Raw genomic sequence first — 13162 nt, 5'->3', positions numbered from 1 at the left:
CTCTCCGCAGCACGGCATGTAGTTTGACCGGATGTCCCAAGTTCATAAGTACAGTCCCGGTATTTGGGAGGTTTTCTTATATAGGCGCCGATTACCCCCCACACTCCGTCCCAATTTTTCATCTTTGCTGTCTGGTCACCCTAACTGCATGGCTCCCCCGTAAGGGCTCGCTGGGGAATGGAGCTGGGTTGGTTCCTCCCGGTGTGCGTGGCAGCTCCCCCTTCTCGCCGGGCTGGGGAGGCGGCGCTGGGTGTGCAGCGGGGCGGGGAAGCCCCGGCTCCTGTGGCTGGAGCCACCCCACCCTCCTACCCCATAGCCTCTGCCCGGACTGAATGGGGAGCGAGAGCGGCTCGGTCCCGCAGCGCTGAGCCCTTCCCGCGGAGCCCGCGCTGATTAACCCGCCTAAAGCGCCGCCGGCCTCTTTCGCCGGGCAGCAGCTGCGCCGCCCGCCCTCCCCCCCAGCCGGCATGTCCGCCGCCAGACAGCGCAGCAGCAAGGGCAGCGGCTCGGAGAAGGGAACCCAGTCCCACTCCGGCGGCGCCGATGACGTGGCAAAGAAGCAGCAGCAGCAGGCGGCGGCTCCCGCCAAGGGGAGCAAAGCGGCGGGAGGCCGCCCGTCCGCCTGCAGCCTGGGCAGGGCTTTGAACCTCCTCTTCTCCCTGGCTCTGGTGGCAGCCGCCGCGTTCTCGGGCTGGGGCGTGCAGCACCTCCGCGGGCAGCTCGGCCAGCTCAGCCTGCGCCACGAGGGCTCGGCGCGGCAGCGGGAGGAGCTGGCCCGCGCCCTGGAGGGGGTCGCGCAGAAGGTAAGGGCAAGGAGGTGGGTGGTTTCTCTCTGTCCACCCGCCAACCCCTCAACTGGCTGGCGGGGGGGGGGGGGCGCTCGCAAAGTTTGCCAGGGCTCCCCAAACTCTGGCGACTCCATTGCTGTGAAGGCAGAGGGAGGCCGAGCCTGGAGGCGAGGCGGTGCCGGCGCTCGGCAGGAGCAGACAAAGGGCTAGTCCCCAGGAGAAGGGCTGCGTCCGGTGAAGACGCTCTGTGCCCTTGGGGAGCGCTCTCCTGGCGAAGGGCTTCTCTACCCTGGCTCGCTACAGCGCTGCAACGCTCTTGTTCACGGGTGTGAAAACCCCCCCCCCCCTGAGCACAGCAAGTTTAAGCGCCCCTAAAGCGCCAGTGTGGACGGTGCACCAGCGCTGGGAGCGTTGCCCCTCATGGGGGTTGGGGTTTTTTTTTTAGAGCGCTGGGAGAGCTCTCTCCCAGCGCTGAGCACCGCCACCACACAAGCCACATTAAAGCGCTGCTGTGGCAGTTTTTTAGCATTGCCAGTGTAGACTAGCCCTAATAAATCCCCTCCCCCCCGCCCCCCAGGCAGTAGCTGTGTCGGGAGCAGAGCAGCTCTCCTGCCAACCTAGCGTTGTCTACACTGGCACTCAGGTTAGTGTAACCTATGTTGCTCAGGAGGGTGGCTTATTCACACCCCTGAGTTATATCGAAGTAATCTTGGCTATTCCTACACCATAGATAGCAGCAGAGCATGTTTTGCTTTCACCCTTCACTGTTTTTGACTATGCATCACCCTTATTTTCCTGCAGTTTTCAGTGGCAGTCGAATTTGCTGCACACTATGAAAAGCAAAAATCCCACCTGTTTTAAAAAGCAATAGCGGTAGCACCAGAACTGCTGATTGGCTGCACCCTCACTGCTTACAGTGTCTGCCAAATTCCTACATTATCTCCAGCCAAGAGGATGAGACCAGCAACTTCTGTTGCAACTGATTTCCACAGGAGTGTAATGAAGTAGTCAGTGAAGTGTGTGGCCCAATTGATCAGAGAGGTATCCTTTTCCTTGAAACTGGAGGATGCTATTTTTCCTCAAATGGAATCCACTTCTAGGCTAGGGCTTCAGGCATGGCAGTGCAATGCACTTCCCACACCTTTCAGGATGGCTTAAAATATTTCACTTTTTAAAAAAATGTTAGAAATACTGTCAACTTAAAATAAAAATCACACTTCTGTTAGGAAGTGTTACATACAGTAACACCTGAGATTATTATAACTGAAATGGATCAGAGAAAAAATGTCTGTTTTTTCAGTTTGTGGGTTTTGTACATCTGAGAGCACCCTGTGTATAGTCATTCAGTTTCACTGTTTTCCCTGTGTGATCAGTAGGGCATCGAACTGTAAGCTGATCCATGGGGATCAGGTGTTTCCATGTAGGTGAAGAATCTGCCCACAGTGGGTCAGTGTGCAGGATAGGGGGTTTAGTTGGTCAGTTTCTTGTTTGTTTGTGTGGGTCTTCTACACAGCAACAGGGGAAAGAAAAACACCTACAATGCATATGTGATTGTAGAACTCAGTTTTTCATGCTGGCTGGATTTCAAGTTCACATGGTACTGACCAACGTGACAGGCACAACATTTTAATTTGCCTAATATTTGTTTAAAGATATATGGGGGAAGGGAGATACTGGGATCAAAAGCTTGGCATGTATGACATAGGAATATAATACATAGCCTCAGTATAAGAACTTAGGTAGTTATATAATTATTTATTGTATTTTCTATGGCACTCATCACTTCAGTATCTGAGCAACTCACAGACTCTAGTGAATCAGATTTGCAGCATCCTTGTGAAGAAGGAAAGTATTGTTTTCTCCATTTCACAGATTGGATGCTGTGGCTCAGCCAGATTATGTGATTTGGCCAAGATCTCACAGACAGCCTATGGCAGAGCCAAGAACAGAAGCCAGATCTCTTGAGTCCCAGTCCAGTGCCATCACCACAACCCTATTTGTCCTCTAATAGCTGACAAGGGATTTAAACTAAGAGGAATCCTGATCTGTGAAATTCGTAGGCACACAATTCAGATCCATTTCTGTCCTCTACTTACTCAACAGGCAGGAGCTGGCTGCTGTGAGTGTGTTCTGTGTGAGCACAAAAGAGAGCGAGCCAAGACAGTGCAACACTGAAGTTTTAGTTTTCCTTCCACACATACCATCCCTCTCTCATCAAGCACTCACTGAAAGTAGAGTTCTTTATGTCTACACTAGACATAAATAAAGTGCAGTGGTGTCACTGTAGCTTAAACTCTATAGGGATGGAAAGGGTTCTTCTGTCAACCTAGTGGTGTGTACAGCGGGCCTTAGGTTGGGTTAACTACACTGCATAAGGTGTGAAATTTTTCACAGCCTGAGCAATGTAGTAAAGCTGTCTGCAGGGCATGTCTTTACTAGCCACGTTAAAGCGCTGCCACGGCAGCGCTTTAATGTGGCTGTGTAGTCACGGCACCAGCGCTGGGAGAGAGCTCTCCCAGCGCTATTAAAAAACAACAACAAAAAACACCACCTCCACGAGGGGAGTAGCTACCAGTGCTGGGAGTGCGGCTCCCAGTGCCAGTGCACTATCTACATTGGCACTTTACAGTGCTGAAACTTGCAGCGCTCAGGGGTGTGTTTTTTCACACCCCTGAGCAAGACAGTTGCAGCGCTGTAAAGTGGCAGTGTAGACACGGCCTAACTTTATAGTGTAGATCACGCCTAAGTTCCTAGACGTAATCATACTATCATTTCTCTCTTGAGTAGCCTGTTACAGCCATCATTTCCCAGGGCTAATATTTTGTTCTGTAGCACCAAGACATTTTTAAGGAGAGCTTTTTCTGAAAGAGAGCAATTCAAATTCAGGTGCTGTAACACCAGGCAGTGTCTCTTTTATTCTTCCCTTGCTTATCAAAGGGAAGGCTGAGGTTATTGGAAATATCAGCATCACTCTACTAGTTTCAATATTTGGATTGGGATTTTCAAAATCTATGTGATTTGGGTTTCTAGTTCCCTTAGGTCCCTTTGAAAATCCCAGCCTTAATTTGTCTTGAGGCCTACCAAGCATAGGGATATGTAAAATGTGCTCCCTTCATCTCTGGATTGCTGTGGCCAAAATCACAAGTTAATACCAGGCTCTGAGAGAGAGGCGCACAAACGATGTTTTAAATAATTAGCTATCCAAGGTGTGCCTACACCTTGTATACTGTGTCCAGTTGTGGTTTCCCCATCTCAAAAAGGATATAGTGGAACTAGAAAAGATTCAAAGGAGGGTAACAAAGATGATCGAGGGTTTGGAACATACAAGGAGAGAAGATTAGGGCTGCTCAGTTTAGAAAAGAGGTGACTAAGGGGTGATCTGATAAAACTCTAAAAAATCATGAATGCTGTGGAAAAAGTGAATAAAGAAGTGTTATTTACCCTTTCCCACACTACAAAAACTAGGGGTCACCTGATGAAATTAATTGGAGCAGGTTTAATACAAGAGGAAGTACTTTTTTCACACAGCTAACCTGTGGGACTCATTGCCTTGGGATGCTCTGATGGTGAAAAGTATAACTGGCTTAAAAAAAGAACTGGGTACATTCATAGAGGATAGGTCCATCAATGGCTATTAGCCAAGATGGTCAGGGACGCAACCATGCTCAGAGTGACCCTAAACCTGACTACCAGAAGTCAGGAGTGGAAGACAGGGATGGATCACTCCAAAATTGCCCTGTTCTGTACGCTCTCTCTGAAGCTCTGGTACAGGCCACTGTTGGAGACAGGATACTGGGCAAGATGGACCATGGTCTGACCCAGTTTGGCAGCTCTTATATCTATGTTCTAGTTCCAAAGGGAGATAAAACTCCACCTACCTGTGTCTCAAGGATGGCTAACATTAGGCATGCATTTCTAATGTAAGGATGAAAGGCAGAGGGAGGAGATCAATTCATGGCCTAATATCACTGTAGGATACTGTGCTATACCTATATAGCACTGCCAGTTTAGGCTGCTTTGAGGGAACTCCATCCTCCACCCTCTTTGGTCTTTTGCCATACAGAGCCATTGTCAGAAGTAAGAGTTATATAAGCTCATCTGCTATTCACATCAGCTGTAGGAAGGGAAAGGAAATTATGTGGAAAGTTGTAGTTAGTCTTTGTAGTATAGCACAATTGACAGAGGAGCAAAGATTATTTTAGCACAATTTACAGAGGAACTAAGATTATTTGACATGTTAACATGACTTTTTAAAGGAGAAAACTGGTTGTCAGTAGAAGAATATTTTTCTGTCTTGTATATGATATTAAGCCTTTCAAAGACTGATTGAAATCCATGCCTTTGGGGGCACAGCTAGACACACACCTCTTGATTCACTTTTTCCACAGCATTCATGATAGACATATATGGACATTATAGACATTTATGATATCCCCCCTTAGTCATCTCTCTTCTAAACTGTACGGCCCTAATCTTTTTAGTCTCTTCTCAAATGGAAGCCATTCCAAACCCTTGTTTTATAATGAATGTGAACTGTTATTTTGAAGTTAGGGTTTTCTTTCAAAGGGCTCATGTAGGGGTCAGCGAGCCATTTAGAGTAAATAGGCTGAGTACAAGATTATTAAGATTAATTAAATTAGAAATTGGTCTATCTTGACTATATTGGGCTTGATTCTATTTTACATTAGAGCTCTGATCCTCAACCACGTGGCCCTGTAGTAAGTTAAAGGTGCAGGGGAACAGCTTCAACCTACATCACTTGGCATATGGTCCATCAGGGTCATTACAAGAGGAGAATCAGGCATAGTAGAGCTCCATTCTACCATGCCCCAACAAACACCCTTCTCCCTATGTCAGGAAAGAGGGTGGGGATCTGTCTCATAGACTCACAGACTTTAAGGCCAGAAGGGTCCATAATGATCATCTAGTCTGACCTCCTGCACACTGCAGGTCACAGAACCTCACCCACCCACTCCTGTAATAGACTCATAACGTCTGACTGAGTTACCAAAGTCCTCAAATCATGTTTTAAAGACTTTCAGTTACAGAGAATCCTCCACTGGCCACATCTGGCACTTTAGGCCTGACCTGGCACATTGTGACATTAGAGAGCCAGATTCTCTGGTCCGATAACAGTAACATTTGGAGACAGGTTAGTTAATAGGATGAACTTAGCACATTAGTTTAATTTTACAGCTGTGTCTGCAGGAGGAGATAGGTGAGCAATAGTTTCCCTGCACTATGTAAGGCTTATAAACACCTGATGTGTGACATGACAACTTTAAAGAGATACAGAAAAAAGTTCTGTAGTGAAAAACTCTGTATATGGTAAAATCAGACTGAAAGACCACTGGGCGGTAACTACTGATAGAACCACATTATCAATTTAATAACCATTGCCACATAGCAATTTGAGTAACATTATTATTCACATTTTCCCATTTAATTTCTTTCTAGTCTCATGTAAGACCTTCAGGGTACAAACTGCTTAAAATGTAATCATCTTTCCTTTAAGTTTTAAAGGTGGCCTGCAAAGGAAAGGATTCTTTCCCCCTCTTCCCCCCCCCCCACGCCCTTTTTGGTTCTTTCTGATATATGAAGGCGGCCTGGGACTTTTTTTTGAGGCGAGAAGGGTAAGGAGCAGATATGCCAAACCCCCCAAAAAGCTGCAGAAATTGGGCTTGTTTTTGGCTTAATTGGCTTGTGAGTTGCTTGTTGGCCAGCTTTTAGCTTGTTGCTTCTTTTTTTGATTGGCTCCCGGCAAGCAGGGGCAAGTGGGGGAGAGAGTCAGAGGTACACAGGAGGCCCACCACGGTCCCAGACTGCAGGCCAGGGGGATCTAGTCACATAGAGTATTGGGGTTCTTAGGGATTGGCTTGTTTTGGCTTAGTTTTGAAATGGGATTAGCTTGATTTTTGGCTTATTGTGAAAGTCGGGGTGCTTATTTACCGCATGAAAGTTGGCAACTGTGGTAAGGAGTTAGGGCACGGACAAGGTAGGATTCAAGAGTGGGTTTTTTCCTGCTTATTTTTCTATTAGAAATATCAGGTCTTATCTACTCTGTTTTTCCTGAACAACTGGAGAAGCAGTGAGATTATAACATAATCAAATTAGATTGAAACTTGAGCAATTGAGAGGGAATTTGATTTTTGAACAAACTATTTAAAACTTTGCTTTTTGTTAACACCCATTTACCTCAGACACCTGACAAATGTTTGGGAGAAAGACTGTCTTTGTTAAAGATTCAAATACTCTTATCCCTTCAACAGAAGGCTGAGAAAACTCCCTTTGGTGCTCCAGCAAAACAAGAAATAGCTATGATACTATACCTGGTGTTTCTTAGGGCTTGTCTACACTACTGCTTAAGAAAAAACCACCCCCGAGTGACGTAAGTTACATCGACTTAGCGCGATGTACACAATGCTTTATATCAGTGGGAGATGCTCTCCCACCGACATAGCTTCCGCCTCTCGCTGAGGTGGAGTAATTACATCTGCGGGAGAGCACTCTCCTGTCAACGTAGCGTGTCTTCATCAGACGTGCTACATTGGCGCAGCACAGTAGTGAAGACAAGCCCTAAGGAATAAATTTAGTAGACTTTGAAAAAAATTGGAGGATGGGGAGAAATCTTTTACCCCTTCTCTATACATCCTGAAGAAAAAAAGGATAGTAAAACCGTGCTTCCTTTGCAGGTCACCTGTAAAGTTTGGGGATTACTTGGACCTATCAACAGTATATCACTTAATGTTTGCATTTAAAACAAAATTAAAAGACTTTTGGCCAAATCCTGCAGTCCTTACTCAGCTCAGACTCCCACTGAAACCAAGGGAGGTTCAACCTGAGCATCCAAACCTGCAGACATGTATCTGAATAACTTACTTATTCATTAGTAACTAAATTAATGAGCTAACTCATGTGGGAAATGTTTGTAGGCTTGGGAGCTGAATGAAGACCTCATGACTTGGCCTTTTATAATTAAGAATAAGATATTTTCTTTTCAGTGCATTCATTTAATAATGTTATTTACAAAATGAAACCAGGTCTGAAGCTGCTTATCTAATCAATAAACCTGACAGACCGCATGGCAGTACTGATTAATGCACACTCCACATGTGTAGCAGGGAATGAGCCAAGACAGCATCTCCAGGATTCCTGTAGCATGCATTATTCACCACTGCCACACAGCCAAAACCTGTAAGAGTTCTTTTGTGCAGGATCCCCACTGAAGTCGGTGTGAGTTTTTAAAATCACTTGGGGTTTTTTAAATTGTGTGAATTTAGTGCTTATGGAACGTGCCACTTTCATAGACCCAAAGCCTGAAATTCTGTTTATCCACAGAACGGGACCAGCCAGGCAATGGTCGTGCAAGCTTTCCCATTCATATGCCTAGATCCTTATTCTAGGTGGGAGAGGTAGTTCAGTCTTCATGCCCAGTGATGCCTTGGCCTCTGAGCTGAGACTGTCAATAAATGTGCCAGTCAGTGCCAACTGTGGAGGTAATTTCTGTGATTTGGACAGGGAGCTGGACTGAAACCATCAGCTCATACCAAATAGGCAAAGCCCTTCATGTTCTCAGAAGAATTTCTGAGTTTTGAAAAAGCCACTATTTGGGTTTTACAGACTTCACTTCAATTTTGGCTTTTTCAGGACCTGGGAATTTTTCAGAGAAGCTCCCCTGCTGACCCTGGCCCATCAGCACAGCCCCAGGGCACAGAGCCCCATCTGCACCCCTTCCTGAGAGAGCCTGTGCAGGACAAGTTCTCCTCCTGACCCCAACCCTTTTTCAGTACCAGTCTGTCCACTTTCCCTGCACAGACTCTGTCTGCACTGATGGGCCGGGGTCAGGAGGGGAGCAGAAGGCTGCACCCCATGAGCGCTGGTCCCTCTATTGGACACTGGCTCTTCAGTGCGGCCCCTGGGCATAGGGCTCCATCTGCATCCCCTGCTGGGCATATCTGTGCTGGCATAGCCCCCTAGCATAGATGCAGCCTATACCAACGGAAGGAGTTATTCTGCCAGTGTAGGAACACCACCACCCTGAACAACGGTAGCCACTTGGCTGGAAGTATTCTTCTGTTAAGATACCTGCATCTATACTGGGGGTTTTGTCAGCCGTAACTATGTCGGTCAGGGGTGTGTTTTTTCACACCTCTCTCCAACTCCTCTATGCCGGTATAACTTTCCAGTGTAGCCCAAGCTTTTGTTTCTTTGTGCCTCAGTTTCCTATTTGATAATAGTACTTCCCAGCATCACCAGAATGCTTGAGGGAGGGAACAGTAAAGATTCTGAGGTGCTCAGATACTACAATAGTGGGGGTTATACGTAAATTAGGTAGATAGCGACATCCTCATCAACTAACATAAGGTGAAAATTTAAGTTGAAAATATGTGGATTTCTGTTTTTAGGTGCATTCTCTTCAAGCCACATTTGGAGGTTTTGAATCCATGATGAAAAGTGCTCAGCATAAACAAGAAGTTACTGAGAAGAGTGTTAAACAAGGGGAGAGTGAAATAAATCGAATCAGTGAGGTTCTTCAAAAACTACAAAATGAAATCCTGAAAGACCTGTCTGATGGCATCCATGTGGTAAAGGATGCAAGAGAACGAGACTTCATGTCACTTGAAAACACTGTGGAAGAAAGATTAACAGAGTTGACCAGGTCTATCAACGATAACATTGCCATATTCACTGAAGTCCAGAAAAGGAGCCAAAATGAAATCAATGATATGAAAGCAAAGGTGGCTTCACTGGGAGAAACAGATGTGTATAAACATGAATTAAAGGCTCTGAAAGATGCTGTTGATGAGATGCAAACATCCATGAAAACCAAAGAGAAGGCCATAGAGTCTCTGAAAAGTACAATAGAGTCCATGGAATCGGATGTTTATACTGAAATCAAAGCATTAGTCAATCTCAAACAGGAACTTGAGACGTTCAAAGAGACTGCAGACACAGAACACCTTTCATTGAAAGCTTTTCAAGAGAAAGTTCTTAAAGCTGAAGAATCCATTATGCAGCTCCCTGATGAGATTAAAAGACTGGATGAAGATTTACAGCAAATTAAAGCCAACCTTAACAAACAGGAAGAAAATGTACTCTCCAAAAATGTGTTAGAAACCCTTGAAAAGAACAGGGAAGGCTTTGAATTCAGATTCAGAGGTGTAGAAGACAATTTTCAGTCTCTAAGTTCTACTGATGCTCAACAGACTGAAAAGATGGAATCACTTCTTTCTAAGCACGAAGCGTATGAAAGAAAGCTAGCAACTCTAGAGGAAGCCATTGCAACTCTGCGTAGTACCTCAGATGGTGATGTACGTTCAATAACAGACACTGTGCAAAGTCTTAGTGAATCTCAGCTCTCATTATACAATGATGTTGATGAACTGAGAAGAAGTGTGAGTGACCTACCAGACTCTGCTGATGCACTTCATAACATCCAGAAACAAGTTAGTGCTTTGCTGGATCAAGAAAAGCCTCAGATGGGCCAAGCACAATCTCAAGACTATCTTGAAAAACTGTCTTCTGTAGAAGGCTCTGTAGACACATTAAGATCTTCTATCAATCAAGTTGAATCTGACTTGAAAATGATAAGAACTGCAGTAGATAGTTTAGTTGCTTACTCAGTGAAAATAGAAACAAATGAGAACAATGTGGAGTCTGTGAGGAGTTTGGTAGATGACCTAAGGAATGATCTGGATAGATTGTTTATGAAAGTAGAAAAGATACATGAAAAAGTTTAAGTGAACAGTGCTAACTGTGCAGTTATCGAATTTAAAAGAATAGCTTTTGTATACCCAGTGTTTTGACACCTCCAAAGAAAACAAGGACACACAATTAGAGACAGTTCTGCTTAGTTCCTGGATCTCTCTTCTGTTTAGTTTCATTTTTAAAAGTTTTGTGAGTTCGGATGGATAGGTGGGTGAGTAGGGTAAATTACTAAGGCCTAGTCTACACTAGAAAGTTGTACTGCTTTAAGTATACTGGTATAGTTACAGCAGCACAATCTCCCTACTGTAGACATTGGCCTGGTCTACACTTAAAATTAGATAGACCTACCTTGATTGCTCAGGGCTGTGAAAAATGTGCCCTGTGCAACATAATTAGGTTGACCTAACTCCCCGGGTAGATGCAGCTAGGTCAAAGGAAAAATTCTTCTGGTGACCTCACTACCGCCTCTTGTAGTTAATCCGTCTCTCCATCGACTGAAAAACTCCTTCTGTCGATGTAGAAAACATCTACACTATGATGCTAAGGTGGCACAGCTACAACGCATAGCTGTGCCACTGTAGTGGCTGTAGTGTAGACAGACCCATAGATATATTGATATAAAGGTGCTTTATACTGGGTTAGCTATTCCTCTAGTGGAAGGGGAGTAGCTATATTGGCATAAGGTACCTTATACTGCTGTAACTGCATCCACACTAGGGCTTTTAGTGGTATTACGGTTTTAAAACCAAACAAACACACCCTTAATCAAAATATTCATGCTGGTAAAACTAATACGTGTAGACTAGGCCTGAGGCAACTCATCTGTTTCTTCAGCTTATTCCACCGTGTAGGGAAAGAAGCAAGTTCTGACTGCCATGCATACATAACCGCACACAGGAAAACTCATGGAGTGGGGAGAAGTATAGGGCACCTACAGACTCTAGTTCTCCAAAAAACGTGAGACGAGAGCTGCTGAGGGGTGTTCCATGGCACTGCTAAAGAGTAGACATATTTGTGCCCATATGCCCCTTTCCCCAGCACCTCCAAACCCCCATGTACAGATTAGCATAGCTGGGAAGAGGAATGTGAATTGAAGGATGTGATTCATTGCCAGAGGGCTCAATAACGTTTTGCCGTGTTATTTTGGGATTATTTACATTGTCAGAATCTCTCCCTTGAAGTCCTAATTCCTTTTTGTGGTATCACGGTTAGTTGCTGTGGAGATGATCAGGGCTTTGAGTGAGGAAGACTGAGGAGAGGAACTAAAAACACCACTGCCTATGCCGGCACAGCACCCTAGTGTAGATGCAACGTACAAGGACACAGGAGTTGTTCTGCCAGTGTAAGAACACCACCTCCTCCAGTGACTTTAGCTATGCCAATAGAACCCCTCTCCTATAAGCACACAAACTTGGGTTTTTTGTCAGCATACCTAGGTTGCTGCATGGGGGAGGGGCGACACACCCCTGACTGACTTATGTTTTAGCTGTAGACCAGGCCTAAGCCTGCTAATAATACCACAGGAGGAGGAAGAGAAGATTCAGAATGATACCAACAGAATTGTTTCTAAATAAAATGCCTTTCAAGATTGCCTCTGAGGTGATAGTGACTTTAATTAGTATTACTGTATTCTGTACAACTGGAGTCGGTGGGAGTGTGTCATTGACTTCAGTGGAGTACGAGCAAGCCTCAGGTTGGCTGAGAATCAGAATGACTGTCAAATATTAAAGAATTTCAAGCACTCTAAGAACCTCTCCAACATGGAACTTTCTGGGGGGTTGTACCCTAGAAAAGGATTTCTGATTTCCTTTCTTTCTGAGGTTTACTTTTCAAAGGTTGTTTTTCAAAGGTACTTATGCCTTGGTGCAGACTGCTCTGTAAATGGGGATATCTGCTAGCCCACGTTACAGAGAGTGTAATGCATGCCCTATTTTAACCAACTCTTTGGCTGCATTAGAAAATGATTCATAGAACTAGCACCTCCAACAAATGGTAATTTCTGGGAACAGCAGAGGTAAAGAGGGAGTTCCCTTCGATATTTAAGAATAAAATACCCAGCTATTTGTAATGCTGTTCCCACTGTACATAGTGAGAAGTTGCTAATAAGTCAAGTAAGTCTTAATAAGTGAGGCGGATGCACTGCATTGAGATAATTTTGTTGTTACTTTTTGAACTGCACTGTTCTTTGTTGACTTTTCTTTTCAAGTTTCTAACAGTTGTTTAGGTTACTGTGAAGTGAACTGTATGGCTTATTTACAGTATTTTTAATACATAATAAACACTTGGAATTGTGTTTTGATTTTTTTTTTCACGTTGCTTATTGTGAAAGGTACTTAATTTAGCATTTTGCAGAATATTGCCACTGAGGTTCAGGAGCTAGCTGGGAGTGGAGTGGAAAAGCCTCTAACTTGTTCATCAGAGCCTCAGCTTTAATTTCAAAACCAAAAAGTAACAATAGCAGCTGTTATGATTGTGACGAAAACCTTGACAATGTGGCCTGAGCATAAGTGATGCAACAATGTTCATCTGAGTTTGCAAAGAGCCTGAAACAATAGCTCTGGGTTGTGAACTGTCCCATTTATTTTATTGAATGCTAATTCAGACCCCAACAATGATATTTTAAAATGCCAGTTAACTGTTTCACTGCTCAAAGCATGTAAAACAGA

At 44.6% G+C, this 13162-nt stretch overlaps 1 protein-coding gene across 1 annotated transcript; it reads left to right on the top strand.

Moving 5' to 3' along the window:
• The first annotated feature begins 261 nt into the window (after positions 1-261).
• Positions 262-12795, top strand: CKAP4 (cytoskeleton associated protein 4). Its single transcript, XM_077828832.1, has 2 exons — positions 262-803; positions 9194-12795. Exons 1-2 carry the CDS (start codon positions 468-470, stop codon positions 10526-10528), a joined length of 1671 nt encoding a protein of 556 aa, XP_077684958.1. The 5' UTR covers positions 262-467; the 3' UTR covers positions 10529-12795.
• The last annotated feature ends 367 nt before the right edge of the window (positions 12796-13162 follow it).

This window comes from Eretmochelys imbricata, chromosome 1 (assembly GCF_965152235.1).
Source record: "Eretmochelys imbricata isolate rEreImb1 chromosome 1, rEreImb1.hap1, whole genome shotgun sequence".
NCBI lineage: Eukaryota > Metazoa > Chordata > Testudines > Cheloniidae > Eretmochelys > Eretmochelys imbricata.
This window is presented reverse-complemented; position numbering and strand designations above follow the sequence as displayed.